This window comes from Vidua chalybeata, chromosome 4, assembly GCF_026979565.1.
Source record: "Vidua chalybeata isolate OUT-0048 chromosome 4, bVidCha1 merged haplotype, whole genome shotgun sequence".
Classification (NCBI taxonomy): domain Eukaryota; kingdom Metazoa; phylum Chordata; class Aves; order Passeriformes; family Viduidae; genus Vidua; species Vidua chalybeata.
The window spans coordinates 61,992,031-62,006,858 of NC_071533.1; the positions used below are offsets into that span (position 1 = coordinate 61,992,031).

The window sequence follows — 14,828 nt, forward strand, 5'->3', positions numbered from 1 at the left end:
TCAGGGTGGTTGAGTGTGTTCCTTGTAAACCTCAACCACTCTGAGACACAGAGAGATCTCTGTAGTGTATAAAAGGTCTAATGCCTACAGTACATGTCTTCTCAAGGCCTGTGATATTCTCCTTCCTCCAATCCATTCCATGTTACAGTCTTTTCCATGTAAGTATGAGAAGCAAAGGAAAGGGTTGAAGTACTGAATACCTCAGCTTTATACCTTCCCCAGAGGATCTGTACGTAGCAGAATTGGGCAGGATAAGGCAAGTGAGAAATAACAGCTCACACTTTTTTTTCCTCCTTTAATTCTTAAACCATAAGGAAATGGTCTTAGCAACAATATGTTTAATGGTTATTTGTGAATTTGAGAGGTTTCTTCATTCTTCCTGAATATGTTTACTAGTATGTGTTCTGCTCATGGTTACTTCTAACTAATAAGTCGTGCAGGAGCTGTGAGCTGAAGCCTCAGGATTTACACCAAAGGGCACACTTTGTTAACCTGGTTTCATAGGCAGTAGTCACACTGGCAGCTCTTCTCCCTTTACTCAGCTGCAAAGGTCTGATGCGCCATATGGGTTTGAGATGTTTAACAATTTTATTATGTCAAAATTGTTTTGATAATGCCATTGATGCTTCTCCAATCTGTCAGAAATAGTTCAGAGAAGGTTATTATAATTATTGTAGAAACATATGTGCTAATTCTGCAGATGCGTTACAGAGACATTCTTCTGGGTTTTGTCTCCCTTAGGCTTTTGATGGTGGACTGAAAGTGAGCAGTTTGACAGGTTTGATGCAGGTCTGATTGAGAGAATAGTTTTCCACATGACCAGTTTCATTACCAGCCACATTAAAAACAGTCTGGAGTTACTGGCCCTGGAGAAAAAAAATCAAAATTAATTACCTAATGTATTTGTTTTGGTTATGAGGGATGTCCTTCCCTCTTGCAAAATGGCTTTTTTTATCCATATAATGAAAAGAGAGTGATGCAGGGCTTGGCTTTATGTGAATGTTTTTGTTGGAGGAGCCCTCAGACCTGTTGAAGTGATCATAATAGCACAGCATTGTGTCATCAGACTTTCTTTCCATCCTTGTTCCTTTCTTTTTGGTTTTGTACTGCTTACAAATAATGGGATAAAATACCTAATTTTTATTTAGAGATATAATTGTGTGTGTGTATACACCTACCTTTACAGATATGTGTGTTTGTGTAGATATGTAGGACTCAATTTATATTTTGGATTGCTCAGATTAAAGGAAGGAGATTATTCTCAGTCATCTTTAATTTTTTAGTAAGTTAAATTTCATTACTTCGATGCAATGGAATTTGTTTTTCAGAATAGTTTGTTGCAGTAACTTTTTTTATCTCAAACTAAAATGCTAAAGACACCTTCTTGTGAAATGGCATTTAAAACATATCTTCTTCAAAAGCCTAGAGAAAATAGAATAATCTGTATATTTATCCAGCTTTTAAACTGCTGCTGTAATATGGAGCAGGAGATGGTTGCTTTTAGAGAGATGCCTAAAAATTAGTGTCACTTTTTCTATTCTCTCACTGTCTAAAGGGGCTCAACAGAAACCACAGATGTTCAACCCTGTTTTTTTCTCTTCTTGTTTTTCTTTTCTACCAATTGTAATAATCTGGCTTTAAGCACAAACTTTGACAGCCATGATCTGCTGTCAGGCTGCTCAAGCTGTCAAGCAGCTTCTGGCATTGTAGAAAATGGAGCTGAGAGCCTGCAGCTCCCTAATCAGAAGTGTTTGCTTGGTGCTTGGGAAAGGATGTCCTCATGTGCCTAGGCAGACTGCAGGTGAACACAACCACAGCACAAAAGGCATGGCTCTTGAGGAATGTTTAAACCATAAAATCTGTTGCAAAGCTAGCAGTCCCTGATTTTTCCCTTTGAGTTGACAAAGTCTAATTGAAATTTATCTAGTTAAGAGCCCCTTATCAATATTAAGTCGTAAGCCTCCCAGTCTCAGCCATGGTGATAATTTAATAAGATGCTTTTTGTTTTTCTAGATTCCAGTCAGAGTGAGTGAATTATTGTCTCTTGTGAAGTTTGTCTAATTCATCAGTTCCCAGTCCAAACTTTATACTGTGTCTCCTTCAGTGCTGCCTGCTAAACTTAACAAGCCTCCCCTGTCTTGTGCTCTTATTGATGCCTGTTTATGTTCTTATTCCTTCTCCCTTGGTCCTGGCCTCCTGGCTCTTCCGTCTCTGCTCCTTTCCATTCCCTGTCTCCTGGACTCCTCCTGACTTTTTCTCCCTGTCCCTGATTGACTATGAGTGCCAGCAGATGCTATCACACTTCAATGTCAGCCCACATGCTCAGGGAGATGTGATGATGATTGCAGCCCAGCTTAATGTATGTGAAGAAATGCATGTGAAGAATGAACATCCACTGCGCCCTTTTATTGCTTGAGTTCTTAAAATAGGTTTTATGTGGCTTTAGTATTTTTTTTCAACATTGTTCATTGTCTGCCAATCTTAGAAATGGATGCTTAAATATTATGTTAGCCTGAAGAGCCTGATAAGCAGTTACATAAAACTGCGACAGAGAACAAAGAGTTTGTAAGTTTAGGTTATAATAAAAAAAATAAGGAAGGATGGGATTGGTGATCATTTTTTGTTCTGGAACAATTTTGTCCTGCTGGAGCTCTGCTCTGATGCCAGTGTGTGTAACACGAAAGAATTCCATCCCAAAATTTTTTCTTGTCCCATTTAGGAAACTGCCAGGCAGAAATGTCTACGCTCAGATGCACAATGAAAAAGAGCAGGAGATGACAAGCCCTGTTAATCACAGTGAGGACACCCAGAACATCATCCAGGGTGAGGAGTTTATTGATGATGATCTGGACTCTCAAACACTAGGTAACGCAAGAGGTAACTTCGTTTTTAGCTTATAAATTTTCACAAGTAGTTAATTTTAAATTGATGTTTGGTTTCATTTTAGTTCTTTTTCATTTTCTGTTCAGTCTCAAAAAGATGCAAATGGTAACACCACTAACAAGGGATTATCTCAGTCACCTTTTGGCTTACTTGAGATACAGCCTAATGTATGGATGATGTGCTATATAGAGCATGAGTACAGACATAGTAGTTTAATGTCAGGAGATTGACTTGGACAATTTTAGAGATAAATTATATTTGGTAGAATGGGATATAATATGCAACAGTTGAATTCACTCAATAATCCCCTGAATTAGTGGAAAATTGAGTTCAGGCCAGAAGGATTTGTAGAGTCAATGCTTCTGAGATTTCATGGATTGTATGGAGCTCCATTGCTTTATTTGCCTTCATATTCCAATGGCATTTAAAGTTTTTGTTATTAGAAACATTAAATTTATTCATGTATCAAAAGTATCATAAGTCTTTCTTAATTTAGCTGTTGATTTTCTAGTATTCATGAGGTGGTTGTAAAGAACCCATGAGGGAAACTTTCTGTGAGTATCTCTCAGTGCAAATTATTTCAATGTCAGGTGGAAGTGTATATCCTGGCACCCTGTGGTTAATTTTAATGCAACATGGAGTTCTGATCTATAATACATTCTCTTCAGACTGCTTTCAGGTCACAGTCTGAAAATTTTAGGACTATGTAAAAAGCACCCAGTTCCATTTCTGAAAATTTGTGAAAATAAATCAGATGATCCAAAGCTTTTGGGATTTGTAGCAGTAGATTGATGGTGTGAAAGGCAACTGTAATGTTTTCGTGAACCTCAAGGAAGAAGATGTGTTTTAGCTGCACCCAAGGTAGCCTGGGCAAGACAGAACCTGGTCTGACGAGAGATTTCTTTATCTTGGGTTTCACCTTTTTTTGTTTGTTGTCTATGTCTTTATTTTCATTTGCAGAACTGTGTGCTGCTTCTAGGTTCTTGGAGGTGTTAGCTTTGAACACAAGGGAAGAATCCAGCCTCTTGCTTTGCTTTGTGTGTTTCTATCTCTTCTTGTGTATGAGTATCACTGCTTTCATTCTAATTTTGTAAGATGACCTTTGTTACTCTCCTGACTTTACCGGAGTTAGTTCCAAAAACAAACCTGGAAAAACAAAGTCTATGTTAAATTTGTTTGGTCATCTTGTCTCCAGGGTCTTTAGAGGAGAAGCTGAATGCTAACAAGGTTCTTGCAGACATGCCTATTAAAGTGGAGCATTCAAACACCTCTAGTAATGTACAAAAGCATATTTCTTTTAATGGTAGAAAATCCCTTGTGGCTTATTTAAAAGAAGGCAGCTTGGGATGCTCTAATAAAGAAATGCCACCCTGATTTGTAACACATTTAGAATTAATCTCTGCTTTCCCTGCACCTGTTACTCAGAGAAAACAAAAATCTTCCATCTGAGCAGAGCATTATTTTTGAGTTAAAGAGTACAAGATCATGATGTTTTGATGACATAAGAATATAAATGTGATTTTGAGGTGATTTGTGCTTCAGCCAGGTTGTCTGCAGCAGGAGAGTGTAAAAAGTTTATTTTTGTGGATCATAATAATTTGTATTTGTCAGCTACTGTACAGCTTTTTGAGAGAAGATGTTATTTAATACATAAAACTACACTCCTGCTCGCTCTACTGTTTTGTTATTTGCAATACTTTCCACTAGCTCCGGTATTGCTCAGTACTGCCAAGAAAATTTTCCTATTAATGATACTCTATTTTATCTGGTTTAGAGTATGAAACATGTTATAATCCCTGCTTTATATTAAATTCTGGTTTACTACATTATTTGCAGAAGGTTCCTATGCTATGGAGATCCCTTCTAGTTCTGGTGAGCTTTCTCCCTCCCTCTTGGGAGATGTCAGTAGCCGCCTCCGCTCCATGCACAGCAGGGATTTACAGGCCTGGGTTTCTGTTTGTTCTCTCTCTTCTCATAACTTTTGAATTTCCACAGTACAATATTTCCAGACTCACCCATCCACTTTTTTTGTTTTCTATATATTTTATGTTGCCTACTTTATCGCAACCCCCACCTTGGGACTCCTCAACACCATTACCTTGCAGTGACTCCTTCTGGGAGAAGTGGCAACTTGAACAGCTACAGAGTTCCCTTATTGCTGATGCCGGTCAGTGTCCAGTCCCAGGTCAGTGGCATGTCGAATGGACGCCTCAGGTTCCATTCTCCTCCCTCACCTGCACCCCTCGAGACAACTACACCTTTATAAGCCACAAAGAGAACCAACTTATGCTGTCACTGGGATAGAAACCCTAGGAATTCACCACAAATCCACCACCATGAGCAAAAGCTTTGTGCAAAAGTGTGCTGTAGGTACATGGAGCTGTTGCACCAACCTTCACCTGACCTGTTGTTTGATAAAGACACTCTCTTATGCAATTTACTTGTCTCTGCAATAAAAGGGGGATTTTATGTGGACTACCTTAAATACACTAATGTTGGCCTTTTGTTTCTGTATTTTCCTAGGCAATCACTCAGGCGTGGTTTTGAGCATCAACTCCAGAGAGATGCACAGTTACCTGGTTAGCTGATATTTGCAGCTGAACACAAAAACCGAAAGACTCTTCACTGTACCATTTTCTTTTTCCCTGGTGATGTCCCGAAATTGCAAACATGGCTGTAAATGCTGATGGAGAGGAGGTTTCTTATCAGTCCTGTGGAAAAAAGCATCCCTCATCAATTACCAAGCGTGAAGGATAACATGTCTTGTGTTCTTTCTATGGCCTGGGAACTCATTTTGACCAAAACTCAAACTATGGTAGCAAATTTGTAGCCCTAGGCACCTTCAATGACACCTTGTTTCTTTTCTCTATATGCTCTATTTCTTTATTTTTAGAATGATTGACTGTAACTTTTTAATTATATTTTTGATTGAGGTATTCAGTGGAAGGCTGGGAGTCTTCAGCCCGAAAAGGTGATTTTTACACAAGTGACTAGACCAGAAAAGATGGTTGGTTGATCACAATGACAATTTTTTTAGTAGGCCAAGTGTTTCTGTACTGGGAAAGGACTGAGAGAGAGACAAATGCACTCCTAGATGAGACCAGCTCTTAACTGAAACACGTGTGAGACAATCTAACAAATTTAGGCTTAGGCCCTTCTGAGGATTAAAGGAAGTAAAATGTTAATTAGGATATCTTGTAATATACAATAATTCTCTTGTAAGTGTAGCAAGTCCTGACAAAGTATCAGCACCAGTATCTCCCCTAGTCCCATCACATGTGAAAGAAAAACACCAGCTTGATGCTATTTCCAGACCAGGTGCCTTCACTTGAAGACAGTAATTTTAGTTGCTCTTTTTTTTTTTTTTTCTCCTGAGCAAACCCCTCTAGGATGATGGCAGCTGCCAGTCAAGTTCTCCTGTTAAACCCTAATCTGGTGGCCTGTCTCTTTTTAAATTTCCAGAGAGTGTAAATACCTCTTTTATGCAGCTTTCCTTGTATTTTATTTTTTTTTTTTAACTTCCTATAAGGGGAGCTGTGCCAGGTGGGTCAGAGTTCTGCTCTGGGAAGGGCTGGGTAGCACTGCCATCTCCTTCCCACAGCATCCCTCTTTGGGATTTCCCCTGGCATTTGCCCTTGCTGGTGGGAGTGGGCAAATCCCAACCTGACCTTTTCCACTTGGGTTGGTTTGACAATCCAGAGGGTCACGGGGATGATGGGAAGGATTTAGGGCTTCCCGTTTCTTCCCCATCACCAGGGGGTGTCTCTCAGTCCCTACCACCACTGGCCCCTTTTTCTGCAGGGACAGCAGGGGAAGGGCTTCTGGAGGAGCTGCCTGCAGAAAGGCTTGTGAGTCGGATCCTTGTTTCCTCATCCCAGTTTTGTCAGTTGGGTCAGAGTTTCCTAGTCTTGACTCTGCATCCCTAAAGAATGGCAATGCAGTGAATCCACACTCCTCTTGTCTTTTCTCTGTGGTTTATTTTAGCCATGTCGGAAAACAAGTATGGTGTAGTGTGGCAAGTTTAAATGTCTGGCATCCTGTGTGTCACAGCTGCCTGGGATTAGGATGCTTCTCTCAGAAACCTATATAATCTCTTCACTTTTTGCCTTTGATAGAGAATAAATAACTCTGTACTCACTGAATGTCATACTGATGCTAGTGACAAGCTCGCCCAACACCTTGTTTAAGAAGGATACAGATAGTGCATCGTCCAGAGTATGCAAACAGAAAATAATGAAGGCTAGTCAAATAGAAAAGAACTGTCTTAAAATCAGTGTATGCATTGGAATCATTCTTCCATGTAGCTGTGAATATAAAACATATTATCATCAAATGCAGCGGATTGGGAGGTGATAATTCAGTGTAGTACTGTAGGCTCTAACTCCATAGGATGTATGAGTAAAGCACAAGAAAATCTAGATTATAAACTTACTGTAAGGAACTAGGTGGGAAAGTTAGAGTGAAGATTCTGAAAAGCACTTGCAAACCACTCAGGAAAACAATTACAAAAATTGTTCTAAGATTTCTGCCTATTTAGTTGTATAGTGCCATGTAAACTTATTAACAGAGAAGCAATGCCCTGGCTGACTGTTGTACGCCAGACTATGGAAATCCAAGGTCTTAAATGTATCTGAATCTGGGTTTCTTGAAGAGAAGTGCTTATACAAAACATGCTGTGAATTGTAAACTCCAGGGGCTTTCTCTCCTCACCAGCTCTTCTTGCTTTTTCTAGTGGAAATGAGCTGGAGCAGAGAATAAAATAACACTGCAACCATCTTACTTGTTCCTGTGAAATAAATCTGAAATAGGTTTTTTGTATAGGGCAGGTGAGTGGCAAACCAGCTTCATAGACAAGGAATGGGATGGAAGCTCTGGCTTGGGGTTGTTCTCACATGGTTAGTCTGATTGGTAAAGGACTCTTTTGGAACTAGGTCACACATCTAATTTATGCTTTAACAGATAATTTTATACATTTAATTCAGGGTGATTTGTGTCTCTGATCACAGGAGTCTTTTGGAATGTGGTAGAATAGTTAACTGCTTGGTACTCTAATTAAAACTTAGCACAGTGTAGTGCCTGTAATAATTTTTTCCAATGCTTAATAATTGATTCATGCAGCACTCCTGTGAGGTTGGTTTGTCATGTCTTAAAAACTGTTTTCGAAAGACATGTTGGTATTACCGTAACTGTATTAATAATACCCAGCAGATAATAAAGGAAGCCTTTGATTTCCTCACAAGAATAATTTTAAAATGAATTATTGTAAAACTGAGAAAGTATTATTACCATTTTCTCATTCATGGTGTCTTGATTTATCTGTCAATGAAAAGACTCACTAGTGCTAGTTCTCACGTCTCTTGATATCTTTATATTCTTTATATGTATCTAAAATCCTGATACGTGAGTATTCAGAAACACAGAGTTGCTTCTATGCACGAGTGCTAGTCACACATGTGTGCATGCACACATACAGTATCTGTACATATTTCAGTTAAGCTTTTTTTAGTGGGGAAGGGTGATGTGGTGGCTAAGAAATAGATGATGACTGTCAGATATCTGGATTCTGTACCCAGACTTTGAGCAAGTTATTTCCCTTGTATGTGCTCCAGTTCCCCCCCTATAAAATGGGGCTGATAGTAATTACCAACCTCACAGGGGCATTGTGAGGCTAAATTAGTTACTGTTTGTTCAGGATCATCAGAGCAAAAGAATTTTGTGAGTATAAATTATTAATGGTTTAACTTTCTTTGTTTCACTTGTAATTATCACTGTTCTTAAAAGTTCTCTACTGAAACCAGCTGCAATTATGTATAAATGTAAAAAAATGCATAATTCAAAAAATGTGCATCACTGGTAAAAAAGAAAAAAAAAAGGTCATTTTATTTAAACACTGCTATTGGAACATACTGTTACATGGTAGCACTGCAACATTGTCTTTGATTTTGCTGTTGCACACTAGTATTGTCAACTCACTTGTATGCATTGTTATTTGATCAAAAACCTTATAAAAATGGGTACAGTGATATTTATCAGCACTGATATTGAAGTATACTGAATCTAAGAAAAGTTGGCAATGTACTGGCCTCATTGGCCTCTTTTGGCCTTCTTAAAATCTGATATATTTGCAATTTCAAAAACACTGTACTTTTCAGAGTGCTCCAAGCAGTATGATCTGAAGCATTCTAACAGAGCCATCAAGATTTACAGCTGTTGTCTTTGCTTTCTCTTTTGACATTAAATGTTTTATACGGCTTTGGAACAGCCCATCCATATAAAGTACTCAGAAATGCTCAGAGGACATTAAGGGAAAATGCAAACAGTGTTAATTAATTTTTCAATAATATAAGCAATATAAACCAGTGTATATTTTTATACTCTGTTGAAGAGGGTGGTGGAAATGGCTGTGAATAAATAGAAGGCCTGAGGCGAGATGTTGTTATCCACAGTTCACATCCAATTTCTTGGAACTCTTTTATAATATTCTCATTGAATTAAATCCTTCTTGATGCATTTTCTTCTTTCAATGACCAGTGTAATGAGGAGTAAGCTGTTTATTCATATAAAATAGATAATTTATTAACTAACTGTCCTGTAGAGAAAGACAAATCAGTGCTTTGCCATTAGTAGTTCCTAGTGCAAAGCAAGTTTCATCTGACATGGTTATCATGGTTAACTGTGTTTTCAGTCCAATGAGACCTTCTCTTAGTGGGAAGACTGTATGCTGTATCTTTAATAGAGGTCACTAGAATGGAACTACAGTAATTTCCATCCTCCTTACACAGATACATGCTCAAACAAATATGTGGGAAAAAGAAAATCCTTATAAGAAATTAAATACATACAGTAGTTTTTTGATGATGAACCAAAGGTTCTGATAAGTTTTGAATTTCTAGTGTTATTTCAAGTCAATGTTTCTACGTAGATAGAATCGATGACAATTTCAGTCATAGATTTCTCCTATGTTTCCTATTAAAAAAGTTTTGTAATTTTTTCATTAATGAGAGTTCAGGGGAAAAGAGAGACTAAACATTTTATTTCATTGCACAGTCCCTGCCAGTTGGAGTTATTGTAGTTGTTTTATTGTATATTGATTGATACCACTATATTGTTTCCATATTCATTTTTATTTTGGCATTTTAGATGAAAGTAAGTACCCATTTCTCTCAAAATATTGGATTTCCACCAGGACAAAATTTATAAGCATTTATCCTTATAAATCTTGATTTTTGAGATGCAAAATTTTGTTTTGTCTTTTAAGTCCATCCAGAAAGCTGCTTCCTGGCTCATTATCTGTTTTAGTCCCAGTTGTACACTGCTTCTACAACTTTCTTCAAAAGACTGGCACATAGCCAGTACTAGTCTGAGAAAACTTAAATCTTTCATTAGAATGGCATTTAATTGGCTATAAATAAGGTCTACTCAGATAATTATCTTAATGTTAAGTTTGTATTTTCATGCTTTGTATTTCCTTTCAGCATCTTAGCATTTGCCCTCTCAGTGCCATTTAAATGCATTTTTATTCATGTAATGTTTTTGACTTATTTTTATTCTGTAATCATCAAAGTGACAAATAACTCAGACCCCTGGTTAGCTTTTGCAATTAATAGCCTAACCCTGCAGTCTTTGGGAAATGTCAAGCTGTGCCCTCTCAAATTTGTAATCTTCTATCCCAAGCCAGCCCTTCTACCCAGCTGATCACCTCAGCAGCATTGCCTCCAGTTGTCTGAGCATGCTGGAGGGGGTGCAAAAGGGTTGCTCCATACTGAAACATCCTAGAACAGCCCATTTCCCAAATCTGGATGGGAATGTCATGCAGAAAAAGTTCTTATTTGTTCCTTCTTTTCAAGTGTGTTGCATAAGCAGAGAGGGTGCATGTTACTGGGGAAAGAAGAACCTGTAATGGTACTTCAGGCTGCTCTGGAGGCTAAAGAATGTATCCTGTTGGGATATTTTTCCATTGAAATTGATATGTACCGCAAGTTCGTTTCATGATTTTTAATATGAGATCTCATTTCTGTACGTCTTCAGTCCTAGCTTTTTTTCCTCCTGTTAAATGGAGTAGTAAATTACTTAAACTATGAATTGTGGAGCCATGTATGACTTCCATTCTTTTCATCCTTTTTTTTTTTCCATATGTGAAGCTTGTCAGCATTACTGTTTCCATCTAGTTTATATGCTGGTATCTGAGATGATCTTCTGTAAGACAGTACCTAAGAAATACTAGAAGGCTTAGAAATATGTACTCTAAAATACAACAACATAGCTGTGTGAAAAAAATCCGTATCAAAGAGCTATTATGGTTTGCATTAAATACCTTTTAGTAATATCTCTAAAAATACATACCCTTAATTGCAAACTATTTGCCTCTCTCTCCTTCCAGATTGATTTTCTTTCAGAGAACATTTACTTGCCCTAAAAAGAAGTGCATTCTTTCCTTTACACAAGTAATTTTGCTTAGTATTTTTCCTTGCAACACTTGGATTTCACACAAACTTCATCTGTCTTGATCAGCCTTGATTTCTGAGTTTCTGTATAATTTGCATCTTTACACTGATTACTTGCAATATAGTGGACATAAAGCCCTGTTAAGCAGCAATAATACAAGCAGCCGTACCTGGCACTGCTTAAAGAATATGCCTTTTTTGCACGTATTTTTAATGGTATATTGAGTATATTAATCACCAGGAATACCATGCATTCCAAATAACTTTCTTAACATGTCTTATATTTCTATGTTATTTGTTGCTAATTTAGCCAGCTTTTGATACTTATATTTAGTTCTTACTGACAGTGTCTGCTCTTGAGATCAAAGCAAATGAATTGGTTTATTCGCTTTTTAGAAAAAGTATTAATTCACACTGCTTATTGATTAAGAGTTTAAAAATGAAATCTTTCTGAAATGGTGAAAGAGATACTTTTAATGAGGACAGCTCATACAGGAAAACAGTAGGTTTATATTCATGTGGCTTTTGAAATATTCTTATTAGGATTTTGAATAGAAAGGACTGTGCAGAAGAAACATGACCCCAAACATCAGTAACATGCACGTAGGCAGTTTGCAAATGGTAAAACTAATCCAAAGGAGAATATTGCAATACACCACCTCTATGTTTCAGGTTCACATTAGGGCCTTTAAATGGTTAAAATATCTTATGGTTAGAATATCTAAATGGTTAGAATATCTCTCAAACAAACTGCCCAGTGAATTGCCAAATTCATTGGCTCCATTTACTTGAAAATACACTCCTCTCTTTGGGGTTAATCTTCTGAGATGCTGAAGTAGCAAAGTAACTGTTATGAAGTCACCTGCATTGTTTAATGCTTCCAAATCTTTGCCAAATAGCTTCTGAAACTAGGAAAAAAAAATAAAAAAAAAGCTGAATTTCCACTCTTTTCTGTTTCTCCTCCTTTCCCCCCACCCCTGTTTTGTAGTCCTTTTGTTGTGTTTCATTACTGCTGCTGTTTGTGGCTCTGCCTTGCCTGGCTTCTCTAGTTTTCTACAGTCCACTTTTTCTTCCTTGCTTTTTGTTCTCCTTTATGTTACTGTCTGTGTTTCTATTTGGATATGCACCCTACTGTGTCCCAATTGATAGCAAGAAGAATAACAATCGTCCCCATTCCTGCTTCTCCTTTAAGCTCTGCTGTATTTTCTGAGTCAATGAGGTTCCCTGTACTTTGTGTCACTGCAGCCCATCCTTCCTGTTTCTTTCTCATTTCAGTATCTTTTAATCCTTTCAGCTTTAATTTTGGCTCTCATTTTTGCTGAACCTTTCTGGAATTCTTCTCTCTTACTTTTCAAAAACTTCTCTCAGATGTTCATCCCAGAGAGCACATGCTTCTACTTTGAGATGTGGATGAGTATTATGCTCTCTGAAAGAATAAAAACCAGCATTTCCTCTCTCACCAGTGTATATATTGGTTTTGCCATTGGTCTGTAGTAAAATTATGTATTTAATTGACAAAGATGGTTATCTGTTATCTCCCAAATATCTTCCTCTGCCTCCTTTTGGGTTATAGGCTGAGACATGGTGTTCCCATGAGTTTCCTGGACCACAGCAAGGGCTGGCTTGCTTTGCCAGCCTCGCAGTCTGGCAGGTACAGAATTGCAGCAGGGGTAGAGACACCTTGCCAGACCACTGGGCTGTATTTGTATTTCAGTATGGTAAATGCTGAGGCCCAAGCTGACACACAGCCTTTTAGAGACATTATTACAACCCAAAGCTGAAGAATAGGTGAAGTAAAGAGAATTCTTTGTTAATAGAGGGTCGGGAGCAATGTGATTTGACAGGTTTATGGAATGAGTCTTTATGAAACCTTTCCTAGAGGGTGGGGGAAATGGCTTGGTTTCAAGTTCCATAAAATACAAATTTAAGCAAAGTCACCAGATATATTTGGCAGAATCATCATGCTGGAGGAGCTGGGAGAATGTAATGGGAGTAAGATCATTGAAAAGCCCAGCCAAATCTTGAAAGGGTACAGCCTGTCTTAGGGAGTGTGAGAGAGGTGTGGGAGGGAGGGGAGCACAGGACTAAGCAGGACAAGGAAAAGCAGGGAGAGTCAGTGTTACCAGTGTGTATGGTTTTACCATGTTGTTGATTTTGTTTTGCTTAAGTCTTGAAGCTTACTTTGATTTGTAATGGCAACTATTTATTTTGTTGGTTGCATGCAGAGACTTTAAACCATGAGTCTAAATTGAAGCAGCATGAGATACATCCAAAATTATCACCACCTCTCTGCCTATAATTTAAGACAGATCTGACTTGCAGCAACATCCCACCTGAGGTGCATGGAAAAGATGTTGCTTTTGGAGTCGAGATGCTTGAATGTGTGCTCCAGATGATTGGGGGTCATTTGCTAATGGTGTTCCTCCCTAGCACAGCACCAAGCTAGGAGACAAGGAAAAAAAATATTTTACAGAGTCTGTCTCTTGCATTTATACTGTTGAAATGCAATTTGCTAGAATGCCTCTATGAGCTGTAATTTTATAATGTATAAAGAAGATGAATGGAGCTGGTGTAGTATTCCTGAGGGTAAACAGCAGTGACTGGAGTTTACTGAACATGTGACTAGAAATTTTAATTTTAGGAACAGAGAGTTCCTCCGTTTCATATACACACCAGGCCTTTGAGTACAGATCCTTTTTTTCATTTGTCACTGACAGGCTATGATTTATTTCTCATGGGTGTAAAGTCATGGGTTGCACTTGCTGCAGTGTAGAAGGCTCTGGAGGGAAAACATAATCAAATGGAGAAGTATACTTGAATTCTCTCTTGATTCCAGTCTTCTCTGAGTTGTTTTTCTCTGATTGTCATTCTTTCAACAAACTGGGTTGATGTTAAAAGGTGATTAACTAATTTTCATCCTCTTCTGTGTGGCTGAGGAAAAATAAATACAAGAAGTTTGCAGAGAAACAGCAGATTGGAAGAGGGTGGGGAACTTGATCATCTGGCAGAGTCTTTGGGAAGCTTCCACGTTTTATGTTTTACTTACCACTTATTTTTACAAATATGTACAGTGCCTGTGATTTACCTTTCCATTAAACTTTGATAGGCTTCTTTGCAGAAGGTGGTTTTCAAGAATGCCACCCTAGTGCATTGCAAGTGTGGGTTTAGGAGGCATCAAGTATTATCCTTCCTCACCTAAATGAACTTGGTGTACTAACTTGTTGTATTTATGAAGCAGCACTAGGAATATTGCTTCATCCTAGACTGGAGGAATATTTGGAGAGATGAGAGTTGGAATGAGAGAATTTTCCTTTTTAAGAGTAAAGGATGGAAGCCAGCTTATTTACAGTGCATCTGTGGCTGTTCCAGCACAGGCGGGTGCGAAGTCTCTTAATCCAGGTACAGACAGATAAATATAGACTTTGCTGGCATTACCCATTAAAACAAAAGGAGAAAAAAATGTTAATTAAGGCAAGCCTAAATAATATTTCATGACTAATT

General features: G+C 38.0%; 1 protein-coding gene across 1 annotated transcript in view; it reads left to right on the top strand.

Annotated features, from left to right (window-relative positions):
• SORCS2 (sortilin related VPS10 domain containing receptor 2) overlaps nucleotides 1-6,227 on the top strand; it is a 526,356-nt gene extending 520,129 nt beyond the window's left edge. The window contains exons 26-28 of the mRNA XM_053940374.1: nucleotides 2,720-2,865; nucleotides 4,989-5,068; nucleotides 5,407-6,227. Of these exons, the coding sequence (XP_053796349.1) occupies nucleotides 2,720-2,865; nucleotides 4,989-5,068; nucleotides 5,407-5,430 (250 nt within the window). The 3' untranslated portion in view covers nucleotides 5,431-6,227. The remainder of the gene's footprint in view (nucleotides 1-2,719; nucleotides 2,866-4,988; nucleotides 5,069-5,406) is intronic.
• Nucleotides 6,228-14,828: the final 8,601 nt, after the last annotated feature.